This window comes from Pan paniscus, chromosome 23, assembly GCF_029289425.2.
Source record: "Pan paniscus chromosome 23, NHGRI_mPanPan1-v2.0_pri, whole genome shotgun sequence".
NCBI lineage: Eukaryota > Metazoa > Chordata > Mammalia > Primates > Hominidae > Pan > Pan paniscus.
Genome location: NC_085927.1, coordinates 48111662 through 48129252, shown reverse-complemented (window position 1 = coordinate 48129252; position 17591 = coordinate 48111662). Strand labels below are relative to the sequence as shown.

General features: G+C 51.3%; 1 protein-coding gene across 10 annotated transcripts in view; it reads left to right on the top strand.

Moving 5' to 3' along the window:
- The first annotated feature begins 965 nt into the window (after positions 1-965).
- The window catches only part of TMEM184B (transmembrane protein 184B), a 56176-nt gene continuing 39550 nt past the window's right edge, over positions 966-17591 (top strand). For 4 of the 10 annotated variants that reach the window (XM_063603301.1, XM_034948886.2, XM_055105704.2 and 1 more), the window contains exon 1: positions 966-1127. Coding sequence is in view for 4 of the 10 variants with exons in the window: in XM_063603300.1 (XP_063459370.1) it covers positions 984-1127 (144 nt within the window). In the remaining 6 variants the exon portion in view is untranslated. Of the gene's footprint in view, positions 1128-1236; positions 1513-17591 lie in introns of those variants that run through there. The other 6 variants (XM_063603300.1, XM_055105703.2, XM_055105702.2 and 3 more) reach the window with 4 other exon arrangements.

Genomic DNA, 17591 nt, shown 5'->3' with positions numbered 1-17591 from the left:
AGAATGGATCAGAGGGCAAGGCTGGAACAAGGGAGAGGGGTTAGCAGAACTCTGCAATAATCCTGTGCAAATACTGGACCAGGGTGGTAGCACTGGAGGAGGAGTGGCAGACATCTGAGTCTAGATCTATTTTGCAGGTAGAGCCAACAGGATCTCCTGCCTGCCTTATTGGGTAGCGGGCAGAAGGGGGGCATTCATTCACAGCTGACTCCGAGTTCTGGACTGGGGACTGGAAGGATGGAATTGTCAACAGCTGATGGAGGCAAAGCTGAGAGGGAGCAGGTTTTTGTGTGTGGAAGTGGGGTTGGCTCAGCTCAGACACGCTGACTTTGAGATGCCTGCTGGAGTCCAAGGAAGAGGTGTTGGGTAGACAGTTCAGGCGAGGAGTCTGGAGACATAAATACATTTGCGGATCTTGAGCACATCAATGCCAGAACTTAATTGCATTTTATCTTGTTCAGTTAACCTAGGTGATGTCTGGACCAGCAAACAGAAATGGACTAGGCGGCTTGAACCCTATCTGAAGACTTTTGCTAGTTCGGCAGCCTAGAGCCAGATGGGGCAAGAAAGAATCGCTGCTAAGTGGAGTGGGGAAAAAAAGGCCTCTTTCAGTGCTTTGCCATTTCATCTGGCCTAATTGCACACAACACTCGGTCCACGTTCATTCCACAATTCCACACGCAGCCTTCACTCAACAAATAGCCATTGTATTTCGTTTCATCTTCAAAACAGGCTCAAATGGAGGAAATTAGGGTTAAAAGAAGTGAAGCACCAGCGAGGGTCAGGGGCAGAGATCGCAGCCCAGAAAGCTCTCGGGGTTGGGGGCCGGTCGTAGCTGGTTTTGTGAGTGGCAAGAGAACCCGGGTCGCGCCCCAACCCGCGGGGCGGCGGGCTGGGGTTCGGGGCGCGGCCCCTTTAAGGCCCAGGCAGTGATCTCAGCCGCGTCCGCCGCCCCGCCCTCCCCGGCGGCGAGCCCAGAGCGCATGCGCGCCGCGGCTGCACTCCACTGGGCCCGGGACGCGCCGGCGGCGGCGGAGACTCCGGGGCTGCGGCGCCGCCCGCCCCGCCCGCAGAGTCCGGCTGCCGCGCATCGTCCGCAGACGCCGCCACCACCATGGGCTCCTGAGGTATCCCGCCTGGCCGGCCTCGCCCGGGAGCCCCAAGGGGGAGCTGCGACTCCCGAGCGCGGGGGGTTGCTTGTTTCGGAGAGGCCCGCGCGAGGGACGCCCGGCTTCGGCCGCCGGCTCCCGGGCGGGGAGGGCACTACGGAGGCCGGTGCGGCCGCGGAGGGAGGGGGCATCCGTCTCCCCACCCGTGCCTCCTCTCCGGCCCGCGAGGTCGCCCGTGGGTGTGCCCGCTCCCTTTCCACGCCAACGTGGCGGGGGCAGCGCCTGGAGTGTAATCGGACCTGTCCGGGGGGCGGCCCCGGGAGAGGGAGGCGGATGGACCAAGGCGCTTTGCAAGAGGGATTGTGTGCTCCCGGGTGGGTGTGCTGGCGACTGGCACGGCCGAGTGAGTGGGGGAGGCGTCCGTTCCCTGTGCGGGTGGCAGTGACCTGGGAGGGTGGTCGGCGGGGGGCTTTCGGGGCTGCGTCGTGAGTGGAGGGTGTACACGCCCGCCACACAGGTCCGCAGGTTTGGAAGGGGATCGACTGGGACCTGGGGCTCGAAAGATGTTTGCCTCCAAAGGGACCGTGGAGACTGGTTTTGGGTGTCTGTATCCTTCCCGTGAATTGTACATTTCCTCCTGGGCACACCCTTGGTACCTCGCTTGGATCCACTTACCTCCAGTGCTGGGTGGCTCCAGGCCAAGGCAAGGCAGTTATGCTGGGGGTTGGGCATGGATTCCCAATACATATCCCCTCTGGAGGTGTTGTATAAGGCCAGACGTTTTACTCCTCCCTCCTTTCCAGGGCATTTTGGGGCAAAGCAGGTATTTGCATGCCTGATACCTGTGGTGAGGTGAAGGCCATGTATTATTTATCTGACTGCTGGTGCTTTTGTAAGGAAAGAAGCAGCAATCTGTGCCCTGGAGGCCCTGCGCTGCAGAGTCAGCCAGGCAAACAAGCTCACCTGCACCTGCAGAGGCAGCGCAGGTCTCAGAGGTGTGACTTCGTTGACAGGTTATGCCTACGGTGTCCCTTTCCATCTACCTATTTAGCTTCCTTGGTAGAACCCCTAGGCTCTGCACCTCTGAACCTTGCCTAGGGTGCTGTGCGTATCAGAGTTGGGACGTGGGACGCTGGGGTGGGAGAGCCCCAGCAGCCAGGTATGTGTGCCCACCTGGACACAAACATTTGATGCCCAAGCCATCAAGGAGCTCTCAAGCATGGGGGAATCAGATTTGGAAACAGGTGATCACGATGATGTGAAAAATACCAAACAAAGGAGTAGAAGGAGTACAGAGGCAGGTTCAGTTCCCGGGGAGGGGGATCGTGGCCGCAGGAAAGACTCCCTCATAAGGAGACGGTTGAGCTGAAGCCTGAAGGATGACTGACGTTCATCTGAGGCTTTTCTGCTTTCCACATATATTTTCCTGTGTAATTTGCACAGCAGCTGTGTGAGTAAGGAACAGTTGTCCCTATTTGCAGATGCGGTAAACTGAGGCCCAGAGGGAATTCACGACGTTCTTCTCCACGATACGTGGCAAGCCTGGATGGAATCATCCTTGAACCAGGACCTCTCTCTTGCTGCCAGATCTTGTCTTGCAACTTACTGAGCATCTACTATGTGCCAGGCACTATGCTGGGGCATAGCGGTCTGATGATCAATGGGACCTGGTGCCTGCCTTCTAGGGGCTCCCAGTGCTGTGAAGATGGACACTGATTTAGTGACCCCGATCTGGATATGAGGCTCCAATAGCTAATGTGGGTGGAGAAGGCGCTGTGAATTCCCCCAGAAGCATTTGTGCAGTCGTTGGGATTCTGGATGTCTTATTTGTTGCACCCACGGTGGTGGTGGGTTATTCAAAGAGCCCCTTCTGAATTTCTCCAACCAAGTAGAAAGAAGAGCTTCGAGGCAGAAGGGTGAATGAGCCACTTGTCCTAGTTCTTTCCTATTGGCCGAGTTCTGTGAGCAGGGGCTTCTGTCCGGAGGCCGTTTGCTCCCTCTCTGTCTTAGAGGTTTTGCTCCTGGTCTCTGGCTGGCCTGCCCAGGCCCTCACCCTGAGAAGGGCTCAGAGCTATTTCCAGTCCCTGCTGTGCTCATTTTCTCTCTGTAAATTCCCTGGAGTGGAAACAGCCCCGGCAAGGCAGGGTACAGCTTTTTATTGTTTTGAAAACGAGTCACAGCTCTGGGCCTTTAGACTGGGGATTTGGTGTGGGAGTTCTGGAAGGCCAATAGCTGGGCCCCTGGGAGAGCTCTGTGTGGGGTCTGCCCCAGGCCCTGCAGCCCCGGGTAGTAAGCACTCACCGAAGACCATGCTACCCTGCACTGTGCCTGGGCAGCCCTCTAAAAGGTGGTTGGCAGAGGGAGCCCAATGTGTAACAAATATGTGCAAGACAGTGCCCTACTTGTGGTGGAAACAGAGGGCCCTAAAGGGGCCCAGAGGACAATAGGAACAACAGTCCGTTTATTGAGCACTTACTGTGTGCCAGGCACAGTTCAAAGCGCTTTCATGAATTACTGTATTTAATTTTCCTACCACCCAGTGTGGTGGGGGCTGTCACTGTCTGCATTTTGTAGGGGAGGCAGCAGAGAGTGGAACAGCTGAGTTTTGAACCAGTAGGTCTGACCTCAGAGCCCATGCTCCTCCCCCATAACCCTGGGGTGCTGGAAGTTGTCTTGGCCCTGAAGGACGAGGGGTGCTCCACCTATGAAGGAGAAGGAGGGCGTTCCAGGTAGAGGGAACTCCGGGCAGATGTGGAGGTCTGAGCTGCCTCACCTCTCAGACGCAGAGGCTTGAACTGCCTGTGACTGTGTTGGGTCTGTGTCCTGAAGACCTTTGGAGGCCCCGCCAAGGAGTTTGAACTTGATCCTGATGTCAACAGGGAGGCCTTGAAAGTTTCTGAAAGGATGTGACATGCTCAGCCATGTGTTATGGGGCAGTATTACCATCTCTTCTCATCCCTCCTTCATTCCTGCAGAGAACTTCTGGAAGACCAGGCCTTTGTTCCGTTGGCTTTCCTACAGCCCCTGGCATCGCTTTTAGACCCCGCCGCCTCTCTCTTGTTGTCTTCTAGCAGCTTTTGGTCTTGAAGACCCTGTGTGACTCAGGGCAGGTTCTGGAGCCCACTGTTGTAACGGTGTCTGCCCCGCTGCTGACCCCTTGCCTGCTGGGAACTGGCTTCTCTGAGCTGGAACTTTTTTTGTTTTTTGAGATGGAGTCTCGCTCTGTTGCCCAGCTTGGCATGCAGTGGTGCTATCGTAGCTTGCTGCAGCTTCTACCTCCTGGGCCCAGGAGATCCTTCCACCTTGGCCTTCTAAAGCGCTGAGATTATAGGTGTGAACCACCATGCCTGGTCAGCTGGAACTTTTTTTTCTTTTAAGACAGAGTCTTAGGCTGGGCGTGGTGGCTCATGCCTGTAATCCAAGCTTTGGGAGGCTGAGGTGGGCAGGTCGCCTGAGGTCAGGAATTTGAGACCAGCCTGGCCAACACAGTGAAACCCCGTCTCTACTAAAAAAAATTTGCCAGGCATGGTGGCACACGCCTATAGTCCCAGCTACTTGGGAGGCTAAGGCAGGAGAATTGCTTTAATCCGGGAGGCGGAGGTTACAGTGAGCTGAGATAGTGCCACTACACTCCAGTCTGGTGGGTGATAGAACAAGACTCCGTCTTAAAAAGAAATGGTCACTAGGAGCACGGGAGGGGGAGGGAGAGAGGGAGGTAATGCAGTTCTGGTGACCCAGAGAGAGAATTGGGAGATGCAGTTTAAATCTGTGCGCTTATTAGCCCTGTGGCCTTGGGCAAGATGCTTACCAGGTTCTCATTCCTGCTGTTTAAAAATAGGGGGCAAATGATTCACTTTCCTTCATCTGTAAGATGGGAGGAATAACAGTGTGGCTGTCACGTGGCTGGCCTGACCAATGTCTGATGGAGCTCAGCACGGTACCTGGCACACAGGACATGCTTTTATTATGACCTTACAGGCCCATTCATTTATTTGAGAAGGAGGCATCGCAGGCCTGTGTGCCAGGCTGTTTGCGGGGAGCCGCCCTCAGGAGCCGAGTGCAGCTGGGGAGAGTGAAATCAGACACACAGCAATTATGATTGTCCTGGGGGCTCTTAGGGAACCTTAGGCCATTGTCGCCTGGGCGGGCACTTGTCTAGTGAGGTGATGTGTATTAAGGTGGAGGAAGAAGTGGGCTCCAGGTAGAAGGAAGAGCACATGCAAAGCAGAGGTCTGAGTTCATGTCTATGGAGTTGTTTGATACTAAGTCTCAGCACTTAGTAGACCTGAAATAAATGTTTGCTGAATGCCATCTCCTCAGCCTCAGAGAGGACAGAAACGGGAAGAGGTAGAGTGGGAGGCGGCCACAGAGAGAAGAATTGAAGGGTCACCCAAGTTGTAGATTTTCTCATCATTCCCTCCCCTTCGCCTCCGTCTCTGTGGAAAAGCAGGTACTAATGTGGTGCAGGTACTAACAGTGCGTCTGAGTCTGCCAGAATTCTTTTTTCTTTCTTTCTTTTTTTTTTTTGAGACAGGGTCTCCCTCTGTTGCCCAGGCTGGAGTGCAGTGGCAGGATCTCGGCTCACTGCAACCTCCGCCTCCCGGGTGATTCTCGTGCCTCAGCCTCCCAAGTAGCGGGGATTACAGGCACCCACTATCATGCCTGGCTAATTTTTGTATTTTTAGTAGAGATGGGGTTTCACCATGTTAGCCAAGCTGGTCTCGAACTCCTGACCTTGTGATCTGCCCGCCTTGGCCTCCCAAAGTGTTGGGATTACAGGCGTGAGCCACTCTGCCCAGCCTCCGCCAGCATTCTTACCGGGCACTCATTCCCAAACTGCTTGTCCTCAGCACTGGAGAGGATAAATCTAAATGCAGAGGTGGCTGACAGCTGGAATTAGGCGGACACCCAGGTAGCATTTGTTCACGTGTCTATTTGCTGCTGTTTTAGGGTGGCTGAAGCCCTATGCTTGGGTATGGCGTAGAAGGATGGTGCGTGGCTTCTGGTTGGTGACTTTTCTAGTCTTAGGTTAATCATGGCTCAGTGTCTGGCGAAATGTACACAGTAGGTAGTGAAGTGGTTTTTGACTAAACAAATGAATGGTTGGATGGGTTTGTGGCACTGCCACTCAGGATAAAGCTATAATTATTCTTGAAAAATGACGGATATGGCTAGGTGCGGTGGCTCACACCTGTAATCCCAGTACTTTGGGAGGCCGAGGTGGGCAGATCACTTGAGCTCAGGAATTGGAGACCAGCCTGGCCAACATGGTGAAACCCCATCTCTACTAAAAATACAAAAATCAGCCAGGTGTGGTGGCATGTGCCTGTAATCCCAGCTACTTGGGAGGCTGAGGCAGGAGAATTGCCTGAACCTGGGAGGCGGAGGTTGCAGTGAGCTGAGACTACGCCATTGCACTCCAGCCTGGGTGACAGCGAAACTCCATCTCAAAAAAAAAAAAAAAAAAGATATTAGGGATGGTTGGAACAGGATTGGTTATTCCAGGAGCCGGTGGTGCTCACTAAACAGCCTTGAGTCTGGCTGGCTGGTGTGGGAGGTCTTAGGCCTGTGATGGGAGACAGGAAGCTTGGTGGACACCTCCTTTTCCTTCTCTGGGGTGGAAACCACAGGGGAAGATCCACCCAGAAAGCCTTTGTGCTGAACCTGCGTCACTTCCAGCTCAACCATGTTTTACAAAGTCACATCCCACTAAGTGAATATTTGGTGAAAAGTTTGCCACGTTGATCTCAGTCTTGTACCTTTGAAAAACAATAGGCTTCTCTGAGATTAGAAGTAGTACTTGTTTTTTTTTTTTTGAGACAGAGTTTTGCTCTGTCGCCCAGGCAGACAGTGCAGTGGCGCGATTTCGGCTCACTGCAAGCTCTGCTTCCCGGGTTCAAGCCATTCTCCTGCCTCAGCCTCCCGAGTAGCTGGGAGTACAGGCACCTGCCACGGCGCCCGGCTAATTTTTTGTATTTTTAGTAGAGGCGGGATTTCACCGTGTTAGCCAGGATGGTCTCGATCTTCTGACCTCTTGATCCACCCGCCTCGGCCTCCCAAAGTGCTGGGATTACAGGCGTGAGCCACCGCACCCAGCCGTACTTGTTGATAGTAAACTTGAAGCACAGGAAAGATTGAGGATAAGAATAAAAATTACCCCAAATTTCCAAATCAAGAAATAATCATGGTTCAGGTTTGGGCAGATGTTCTTTCTAGGCATCAACACACGTTATCTCATTGTTTACTTAACACCGGGTTATAAACATTTACCCATAGCATTTGAAAGGTAGCTATAGATAGAAAAGAATCAGAGAAGTTCTAAAACAGCTCTTGCGCTTTGTTTCAAATTCTCTGCAGGAAAGATGAGGTCTTCAGCCTTTTTTTAGCTGGACGGCACCGTTGCAGCAGTGGTGAACAGGGCACTGGATTGAGTCAGGAAACCCAGCTGTGACCTTGGGCAAGCCACTTGCCCTCTTTGAGCTTCACTCCTGCTAAGGCAAGGGGCGCTATTCGTACCCTGTCTGCCCACCTCACAGGCTCTGGTGAAGTCCTTGATTTGAATGCCTTTAGCTCCCAAGGTTGTGGTTTGGAGATAGGGCAGGTCACATGACCATGAAGACGGAAGGAGAAACGTGGAAGCACGTGTGCCTGTTGCTTCTTTCCCAACTTAAAATGCTTGGTGATCTCCTGAAGACTCCAGCCTCCTCTCTGGGAAGCCAGGATCCACAGACCCTTTACCTGTGGGTCATGGGCAGTCCTAGATGGTCCCTCTCCCCAACAGAGGGGGTACAGTGAGACCTCCGGAAGTTACTGCCTCTGTTACCCTCAAAGGGATTTTCAGATCAGACAGCCCCCCTACTCCAAGGGACGTGTGTGGAGCTTGGTACCTTTATTTATCTTCTGCTCCAACCCCTGTGGACTGCCTGCACCCAGAATGGGGCCTGTCCTGCTGGCAAGTGGCTGAGAACCTCCACTCCACCCAGCAGGGCTGTTCCCCATTTACCGAAAAGCTCCAAGAGAAAATAACTAACCCCATGGCGCCGCTGTAGCTACTGGCAGAGCCTCCTGGTCCCCACCTCTAGCGCCTGTGGTTTTTGTTTCATGCAGAGTGAGCAGTGAATCTGGGATCCCATCAGCAGTCAGTTTGGGTGCCTGCGAGGCACAATGATAGATGTTGGTGAAGGGTATGTGTGAGGATATTAATTAATATTAACATGCTAGTTATATTAATATTCTCATTGGAATTTGTGGGGCTTTGCAAGTTATATTTCAAATATATGGTTTTATGTAATCCTTTTAACTGCCCTGAAACCTTGAAATTATTGCACCTATTTTATAGATGGAGAGACTGAGGCTCAGAGGGGTGAATTGCCTAAGATGCTGGGGGAGGAAGCACCCAGGTTTTCTGGTTTTGAGTCCTGGGCCCTTCCTGCTGAGTAGCTACCCCCAACACAGACCTGCCCTTGGAGAGCTTGCAGCCACACTGGGAAGGCCAGTGTATTGGATTGCTGCTTAGACCTGGAAAGCACGTGAATAAAGCTTCAGGTTAAAACCATGGGGGTTCCGGGAGGCAGCAGTCGGCTCTGCCTGGGGGTGAGCTGAGGAGCCGGTGCTCTCTGGAGCAAGGGTAGTTGGGCTGAGGCTCAGTGGACAGTGTAGATTGGCAGGTGAAGTGCAGGAGGTCTTTGCAGGGAGTGGGACCACCTTGAGCACACACAGAGGAATGAGACAGGCAGGTAACTCAAGGAGCAGAGGTCTCATGACCACTTCCCAGAGCATGTGGGGTCCTAGCCTCATCTCCAGGAGGAGAAAGTGCATCTATACACAGATTTGTCAATGGAGTTTAAATAGGATGTGGGAAAATCTAGATTTTCCAAAACAATACATATTTGCTTTGAGAAGAAAGGTAGATGCAGGATGCGTAGGTTAGATAATTTTAATAGCAGTAACCTCAGAGCATGTAAGTATGATTTGATTTACTGGAGTGCCTGGCCGTCTCAGTCAGTGGGAGCACGGCTTGGGCTGGGAGATGAGGTTGACAAGGGTTCTTTCTCTCAAACGCTGCCTTTGGTTTGCTAAGAGGTATCTCCTACTCGGCTGGGGGCAGAAGACTTTTCCTTCTATTCCCAGTTTGCAGTAGTTGGGCCAGATTTGTGGAAGTGGGAGAAAGGCCTGCCCTGCTTCTACATAGAGTTGGCTGTCCTGACTTGATACTCGGTGTGCCTTCCAGAGACCCGCCTCCATCTCCTCAGTTCCCTGGCTTGATGCTTAGGTGGTGATGGCTGTTGGGCACAGGAGTTACATAACAGATCTGTGATGGACCCAGGAGCAGAGCCAGTTGAGTGAATGTCATGGAGTGGGAGTGGTCTTGCATGGCTGTGGTGTCCCCTGCAGCTTGTGCAGGGGATGTGGCAAGAGGTGCTCACCACTCATTTGGAATGGCTAGACTGGAAGCACTTGGCCCTCTTGGGCTCTGCACCCCCACCCCCTCCCGCCTGGCCTGCCTGCTCCTCTTCATGGGCGCCTGGGGAGACTAATTATGGCTGCTTGTCATAGTGGCTCAGGTCACCGTTCACACTTCCACCTGCCCTGAGACCAGGACATCAGAGCCCTGAGAAGGGTCAAGGGGCCAAGTGGGCCTAGCCTTTTACTGACAGCTGGGAAATGCAAGCGTGTGGACCAGAGCACCAAGTGAGTTGGGGCCGGTGTGGGTTCAGCACCGTCTCCCTACCCAGAGCTCCATTTGTTGAAAACAGCCTTTCTCTACCGTTTCTTCACTTGGACAACTTTAAACTATGTATTGGCTGGTCGCGGTGGCTCACGCCTGTAATCCCAGCACTTTGGGAGGCCGAGGTGGGCAGGTAACTTGAGGTCAGGAGGTCGAGACCAGCCTGGCCAACATGGTGAAACCTCATCTCTACTAAAAATACAAAAATTAGCCCAGCGTGGTGACACGCACCTGTAATCCCAGCTACTCGGGAGGCTGAGGCAGAAGAATCGCTTGAACTTGGGAGGTGAAGGTTGCAGTGAGCTGAGATTGCATCGCCGCACTTCAGCCTGGGAGACAGAGCGAGACTCCATCTCAAAAAACAAACAAAAACCTACATATTTTCTATATTTCCCCCAACATTGAGGCTCATTTCTTGGATGAACAATTTAAATGTACTGTGCCTCTCTGGTAATATTTTCCAAAATTACAGATGTTTCTACACTTTCACCGGCAGCTCTGCCTCCCAGAATTTATTCTACGGATGGGTTAACACGTGTGAAAAATGATTTATTTGCAAGGTTAGTCATTGTTGCCTTATTTTTAATAGCAAAAGATTGGAGGCAGCTTAAATGTTCATTCGCAGGGGGCCACGAACAAACCGTGGCCCGTCCAAACATGGGATACCGCGTGGCCATAATACATAAGATGGACGCTCAATGCACTGTGCCGGATTGATCAGCAAGGTGGATTGCCAAGGGAAGAAGCAGGTCTGGGTGGTGTGTCTCGGAGCTGCCATCAGTGTAAAAGGGAAGAGAATCAAAAGTGTCTTTGCTTTTCTATGCCCAGGGGGTCTCTGGGCAGACACCGCAAGTCGGTGATTGTGATGCCTCTGGAGGGGGTGCTGGTCATGGGAGATTGCTTGTTTGCTGGAGATCCCATGTACCTTTTGATTGCTGAAGCAGGTGAATGTAGGCCTTTCCAAGAAATTAAAATGGGCCAGGTGTGGTGGCTCACGCCTGTAATCCCAGCAGTTTGGGAGGCTGATGTTGGAGGATCACTTGAGGTCAGGGGTTCGAGACCAGCCTGGCCAACATGATGAAACCCCATCTCCACTAAAAATACACAAATTAGCCAGACATGGTGGTACGTGCCTGTAATCCCAGCTGCTCTAGAGGCTGAGGCAGGAGAATCACATGAACCCTGGAGGCCGAGTTTACAGTGAGCCAAGATCATGCCATTGTACTCCAGCCTGAGCTACAGAGCGAGACTCTGTCTCAAATAATAAAATAAAATAAATTAAAAACATAAGGACTGTAACCTTGCCTCCTGCCCAGTGTAGGAAGGTCAAGGTTCTGGCTACTTCTCAAGTACAGGAGCCTCACTCAGGCCCCAGACCACTAATCAAAAAATATGTGCTTGGTTCTCACAAAGGGGCCGAGTGTGAGGGCTTGGGTGTTGCTTGGTAAATACGACCCCCTGTCCCGGCCTTGGAGAGATGGAGCCGCTCTCTGGGCCCCTTGGACACACTGCTGTTGGCTGACTTTGTCATTTTCAACCCTTGCTCCGATTGGCTCACATCATGATTTCTGAAACCTTTGGGGGCTTCCCCACTGACAGAAAGATACAGTTTAACTCAGCACTGGGCATCCCAGGCCCTCTTTACTGGGCCTCTTCTTGAGCCGCACTTGGCCTGTCACCCCTTCCTCTGTCTGCCCTCTTAACTCCCCACCGCCGTGCCTTTGCTCATATAGTTCCCTTTGCCTGCCTTTCCGTCCAAAGCAGTCTCCACGTGCCCAGGTCCTGTCTGACTTTCAAGGGCCAGCTTAGTTTCCACTTCTGCACTGCCTTCTGACCTCCCTGGCTTCTGTGTAAACTGCCCAGATCAAGCCACGCAATGGTTCCTGCACCCAAGGAAGCTCCCTGGGGCCCCCTCCTGGCCACTCGCTCTTCGCCGGTAGTCACCACTCACACCTTGGCACTTTCGCGTGGTGCCTGCCGCTGCCTATTTGGGCCTCCCACACACGGAGTGTACAGAACGGACTCCTCGGTGTCTGGCTGCCTTCCCGCAGCATTGTCAGATCATCCAGGTTGCCTGTAGTGGCCCTTTGGTTTTTTTCTCTGCTGCGTAGGAGTTCACCAAATATACCACTATTTATTCATTCTCCTGTGGACAGACATTGGGTTATGTCCAGCCTCTTCGGTGAAATTCATTCTTGTCTTTGGGGGCGCGTGTGCGCTCTTTGCTGGGTATACACCCAGGGTGGGTTGATGGCTTACCTGACTCAGAATGTGTTTGCATGAATGAAATTCAGGTTGGTATGAGAAATCTGGGGTGTCCTGGCTGGAGCCAGGCTTCTTGCTTACAGGGACGGAGCAGGTACAGGGATCCTGGCTTAGACAGCCTGCTCCCATGGGGTGGTAGCATTGTTGGGGTGCAGGATGCTGAATCTGCAGGGGACCTATCCGCTCAGTGCCCAGTGGGATTTTAGCTGGCTGGAAAGGTGGTCACATGTAGAGGGGCTCAACAATCCAGCTAAAGAGGCTGAGCGTTGGTCCATTGTTCTCAATTTGAGAGAAAACTGAGATCATCAAAATTAGGACTGGTATGTACTAAAGGAAAGGACCTAATTACAAGGCTGAATTGAGTAAGCCCTTGCTGAGGGACTTTGGATTTCTTTGTTGTTCCCCTTTATTTCTGCACCCCCACCCAAGTGACAGATATGTACATGATTGGATGATTTTGCTTTCCTGGTTGAGAGATTCCTGGGAACTTGGCCCAGGAGAAGGGGGAGAAATGTGGAGCCGCTAGAGCGGCCTCAGCTTGTTTGTGTTGATTGAAGGGGAGACGGAAGGAGAGCTGTGGACCCCTGACCCCTTGTGAGGGCATGTGATCCTTTTCAAAAGGCTCACCAGGCAGAAGTGCCTGGCTAGTGGCCGCTCTTTCCCTCTAATCTCCTCTGGAGAAGGGCCAGGCTGTGGGTTGCTGACCTGCTCTGATGTGGATCAGCCTCCCCCCACAATGCAGCTGCCCAGAAGCTCAGAGAGCACAGGCAACCCCCAAAGGCAGGAGGGCCGGCTGTCATTCCCGTTGTCATTCCCAGGCGGCTGGAGTGGGAGCAGAGCGGTCAGTTCAGATGAACAGTGCTCGAGTCTGACCCCAACCAGCGAGTTATGGTAAGATGGAAGGTTCTCCATCTATATTAAATAAGAGAACAAAAGCCCTCCCAGGCTGCATGAATATTCCAAGGATATATATGTGAACGGGTTGCCAGTTTAGCTTGGCCCGTGGGTGGCAACCGCCTGAGTGAGCACTTCGTGGCTGCAGCTCTAAAGGGTTTGGATCTGAAACTAATGAATGAAAATGTGACCTCAGAAGATTTAAAGAGAGCAAATACCCAGCAACAGAACCTGGATCCCAGAGACTATTGGGAGCATGAAATCCCAGGCTGGCCGAAGGAGGAAGTGGGAGAGCAATGGCAGCTGACATCACATGGTGCCAGACCTTCTCAGTGCTGTCTGCGTTCACTCATTATTCCGTCCCTCGCTCTCAGAGGCAGGTATGGCTGCTTCCCCATTTTATAGATGAGGAAGCTAAGGCAAGGAGAGGTTGTGTAACTTGCTCACAGACACAAAGCTAGCCAGTGGCAAAGCTGGAGGTCAGGTCTAGGTGGTCAGGCTCCAGAGTTCTGCGGATTTCACAGCATGGCAGTGGCAGTCGGAAGAACCATTTGTCAGGTGATTGTGGGCAAATGATGTCAGCCCTTCAAACCTCTGTTTTGCATCTGCAAGCTGCTTGCTGCTGCAACAAATTACCAGAAACTTAGTGACTTAAAACACAAATTAGGTCGGGTGCGGTGGCTCACATCTGTAATCCCAGCACTTTGGGAGGCTGAGGTGGGTGGATGACTTGAGGTCAGGAGTTCGAGACCAGCCTGGCCAACATGATGAAACCCTGTCTCTACCAAAAATATAAAAAATTAGCCAGGCATTTGGCCGGGTGTGGTGGATCATGCCTGTAATCCCAGAACTTTGGGAGGACAAGGTGGGCGGAACACGAGGTCAGGAGTTCAAGACCAGCCTGACCAATATGGTGAAAGCCTGTCTCTACTAAGAATACAAAATTAGCAGGGCGTGGTGGCACGCGCCTGTAGTCCCAGTTACTGGGAGGCGGAGGTTGCAGTGAGCCAAGATCGCGCCACTGCACTCCAGCCTGGGTGTCAGAGTGAGACTCCGTCTCAAAAAAAAAAAAAAAAAAAGCCAGGCGTGGTGGCACGTGCCTGTAACCCCAGCTACTCTGGAGGCTGAGGTGGGAGAATCGCTTGAACCCAGGAGGCAGAGGTTGCAGTGAGCCGAGATCGCACCACTGCACTCCAGCCTGGGCCACAGAGTGAGACTCCCTCTCAAAAACAAAACAAACACAAAGTATAGATTACTTACAATAAGAAAAACCAATAAAACGCATGCGCACACATTAATTATCTCACAGTTTTGGAGGTCAGAGGTCCAGAATGTGTTTCACTGGACTAAAATCGAGGTGTTGGCAGGGCCGTACTCCTTCTGGAGGCTCTGGGGGAGAATTATTTCCCTGCCTCTTCCAGCTCCTAGAAACCACCTGCATCTGTGGCTTGTGGCCCCTTTCGCCATCTGCAAGGGCAGCAGCGTAGCAGCTTCCACTTTCCTGTCTCTGCTTCCTTTGTCACGCTGCCCTCTTCTCGCTCTCTACCTCCTGCCTTCCTCCTACGAGGACCCTTGTGATGACATGGGCCCACCCAGGTTATCCAGGATAATCTCTTATTTCAGGACCCTTAATTCAGTCACTTCTGCAAAGTCCCTTTTGCCATGTAAGGTAGCATGTTCACAGGCTCTGGGGGTTAGGATGTCAACATCTTTGGGGGATTATTCTTCAGCCTACCACACAGCACATAATAAAATCCACAGGCGAAGGGGATAGCAGCAGTAAGGTGTCCCTCAAACATGAGTTAAAATGACTCTGACGATAGAATCTGGGTGAGATGGTGGGATGCTCCTGAAATAAACTCCAAGGCAGGTGGCCAAGTTCAGTGACGACATAGCTGCGTAGCTTATCTGAGAAAGGATGTCTCTGATGGGGGGCCAGCCGGAAGACGTCTTTCCTGGAAGAGGAGGGAGGTGGGGCAGTCTTGGGAGAAGTGAGACTTTGGGTCCCACGGCCAGCTCCTGCCACATTCTCAGTGGATTTCAGGTTGGGAGGAGGGATACCATTACAGTTGAAAATAAACATAGAAATAAACCACACTGGATATCTGCTTCCTCATCAGCCTCCCTACAGTTCTGGAAGACGGTCCAGGCCCACATCCCCTTCTCTGCTGTTCTAGAATTCAGAACGCTCAGAAATCCCAAAGGTTCTTCTAAGTCTGCAGCAGACTAATTTCTGCTGCAAAAATCTGACCTGAATTGATGTGATACTAATTATGGCCTTTAAAACTATCTTCCTTAGGGTGGCTAACAGTATGTTTTCCTATGAAAGTACTATATGTTTGCTTTTGGGGTGTTGCACCCACCCTTCCAGGAGTGTCACTGTGTCTAGCAGCATAATCCTTTCTAAAATCTGAAAAATTCGGCTGGGTACGGTGGCTCATGCCTATAATCCCAGAGCTTTGGGAGGCTGAGGTGGGTGGATCACTTGAGGTCAGGAGTTCCAGACCAGCCTGGCCAATATGGTGAAACTCTGTCTCTACTAAAAATACAAAAATTAGCCGGGCATGTGGCTTATGCCTGTAATCCCAGCTACTAGGAAGGCTGAGGCAGGAGAATCGCTTGAACCTGGGAGGCGGAGGTTGCAGTGAGCCGAGATTGTTCCTCTGTACTCCAGTCTGGGTGACAGAGTGAGACTTAGTCTAAAAAAAAAAAAAAAAAATTTGGAAAAATTCTAAATTCTTAAACCCATTTAGTCCAAAAGCCTTAGCTACAGGACAGTGCACCTGGACTTTTCTCCCTAAGAAACACAGTCAGAGAGGTCCAGTCACCTGCCTCACGCCCAGCTCAGGTGATAATGCTGAGGTTCCAACTCAGTTCCCTGTCTCAGAGCCTGGGACAAAGTGCAGACTGCGTGGCCTGGCCTCTTTGCCGCCTGCTGGGTGGCGTGTGAATGAGAGACAGGTGTGGAGACTGCACTCACTGGCAGGTAGGCTGTATGTGGGGGAGGTGGGGGTCCTTGAATTTGTTTTCTGTCTGATCTGCAGCCTGGAACTGAGCCAGGGGGCCTTGTCTGGGGAAGGACAGAGAGGCAGAGAGATTGCAGAGGAGAGGGGAATAGCAGCAGCCATTAGGAAGCCTTGGGCCTTTGCCCATCCCTATAGCACTGCTCTCCAAACTTCCTTGGATCACACAGCCCTATCAGTAAAAAAGAAACCAGAACAAAACCTCTTGAACATGCACCCCCAATATGTGGATATTGATGTAATTATAAGTGTATGTTACAATAAGTATACATGTATATTACTTTACTGTTTCAGTGTGTACGTAATAAAACCTACACCAAAAACAGAAACCAAAGGCCAAGCTAAAGATGTAATAAAGAAAATTTTTACTTTGTTGATGGTACAGAAACCTCCTGGGTTCATACACGGGGTCATTTTTTGGGACGTGCGCTTTTGTGCTCAGTGAGAGAGGGTTTGGAAGGTCTGGCTGGCTTCACGTTCCGCTTGTTTAGAGACTGGGTTTTAATGGCTGCTTTCCCTGCAAAAGATCCTGTCTGGGACAGGAAGCTGCACATGGAGCAGACGCATCCTTGGCTTTCTTTCTAAATCGGGTTACTCATTTTTCCATCCCGTCCACTGAGTATGCAAAGGATTTGTTGAAATTTGGCTGGTACATTTCCATCCTCCCTGATGCCAGTCACGTTTTTGTAAACGAAATGGAAGGTATTTTATTTTAAAATTCTTAACAAGTGAGTCCAAAACCCACTAAAATGCTTTGGAAAATTTTTAATGGACTAGAAAATTCTGTTACGTAGCTTTTTAGGAGTTCAGCTATGAGAGAATTTTTTTTTTCTTTTTAAAATCAGTGACAGACATATTGTTTTGGTGCATGCCAGTAATCCCAGCTACTTGGGAGGCTGAGGCAGGAGAATCGCTTGAATTCTGGAGGTGGAGATTGCCGTGAGTCGAGATCGCGCCATTGCACTCCAGCCTGGGCAACAAGAGCGAAACTCTATCTCAAAAAAAAAAAAAAAAAAAAACTATTAATGTCCACTTCCGGGCTTTGATACTGTACTACAGCTAGACTAGACGTCACCCGTTGAGGAAGCTGGGTGAAGGGCATACAGGACCCTAGATTCTATTTTTGCAATTTCCTGTGAACCTACGATTATTTCAAAATAGAAAGTTTAAAAAGTCTTTATCAAGTACAGATGCACACCGAAGTATTTAACATTACATCTGGGGGACAGGGAAAGATGCAACAAGATTGCGCAGTGTTGCTAACCGTTAAAGCTCAGTGATGGAGAGGTGGAAAAATTCATTACACTATTTGTTCCAGTTTTGTATGTTTGAAATTTTCCATAATAAAAAGCTTTAGATAGCAGAACAACAGATTTTTCTATGAAATGTGTAGTAAGATGGGGAGGGACTCAGTTTGTATCAGAGATTTATTGGTTATCTTGTAGAAAAGCAATCAATAAGAATTGTTGGCTGGGCATGGTGGCTCACGCCTGTAATCCCAGCACTTTGGGAGGCCGAGGTGGGAGGATCACGAGGTCAGGAGTTTGATACCACCCTGTCCAAGAGACCACC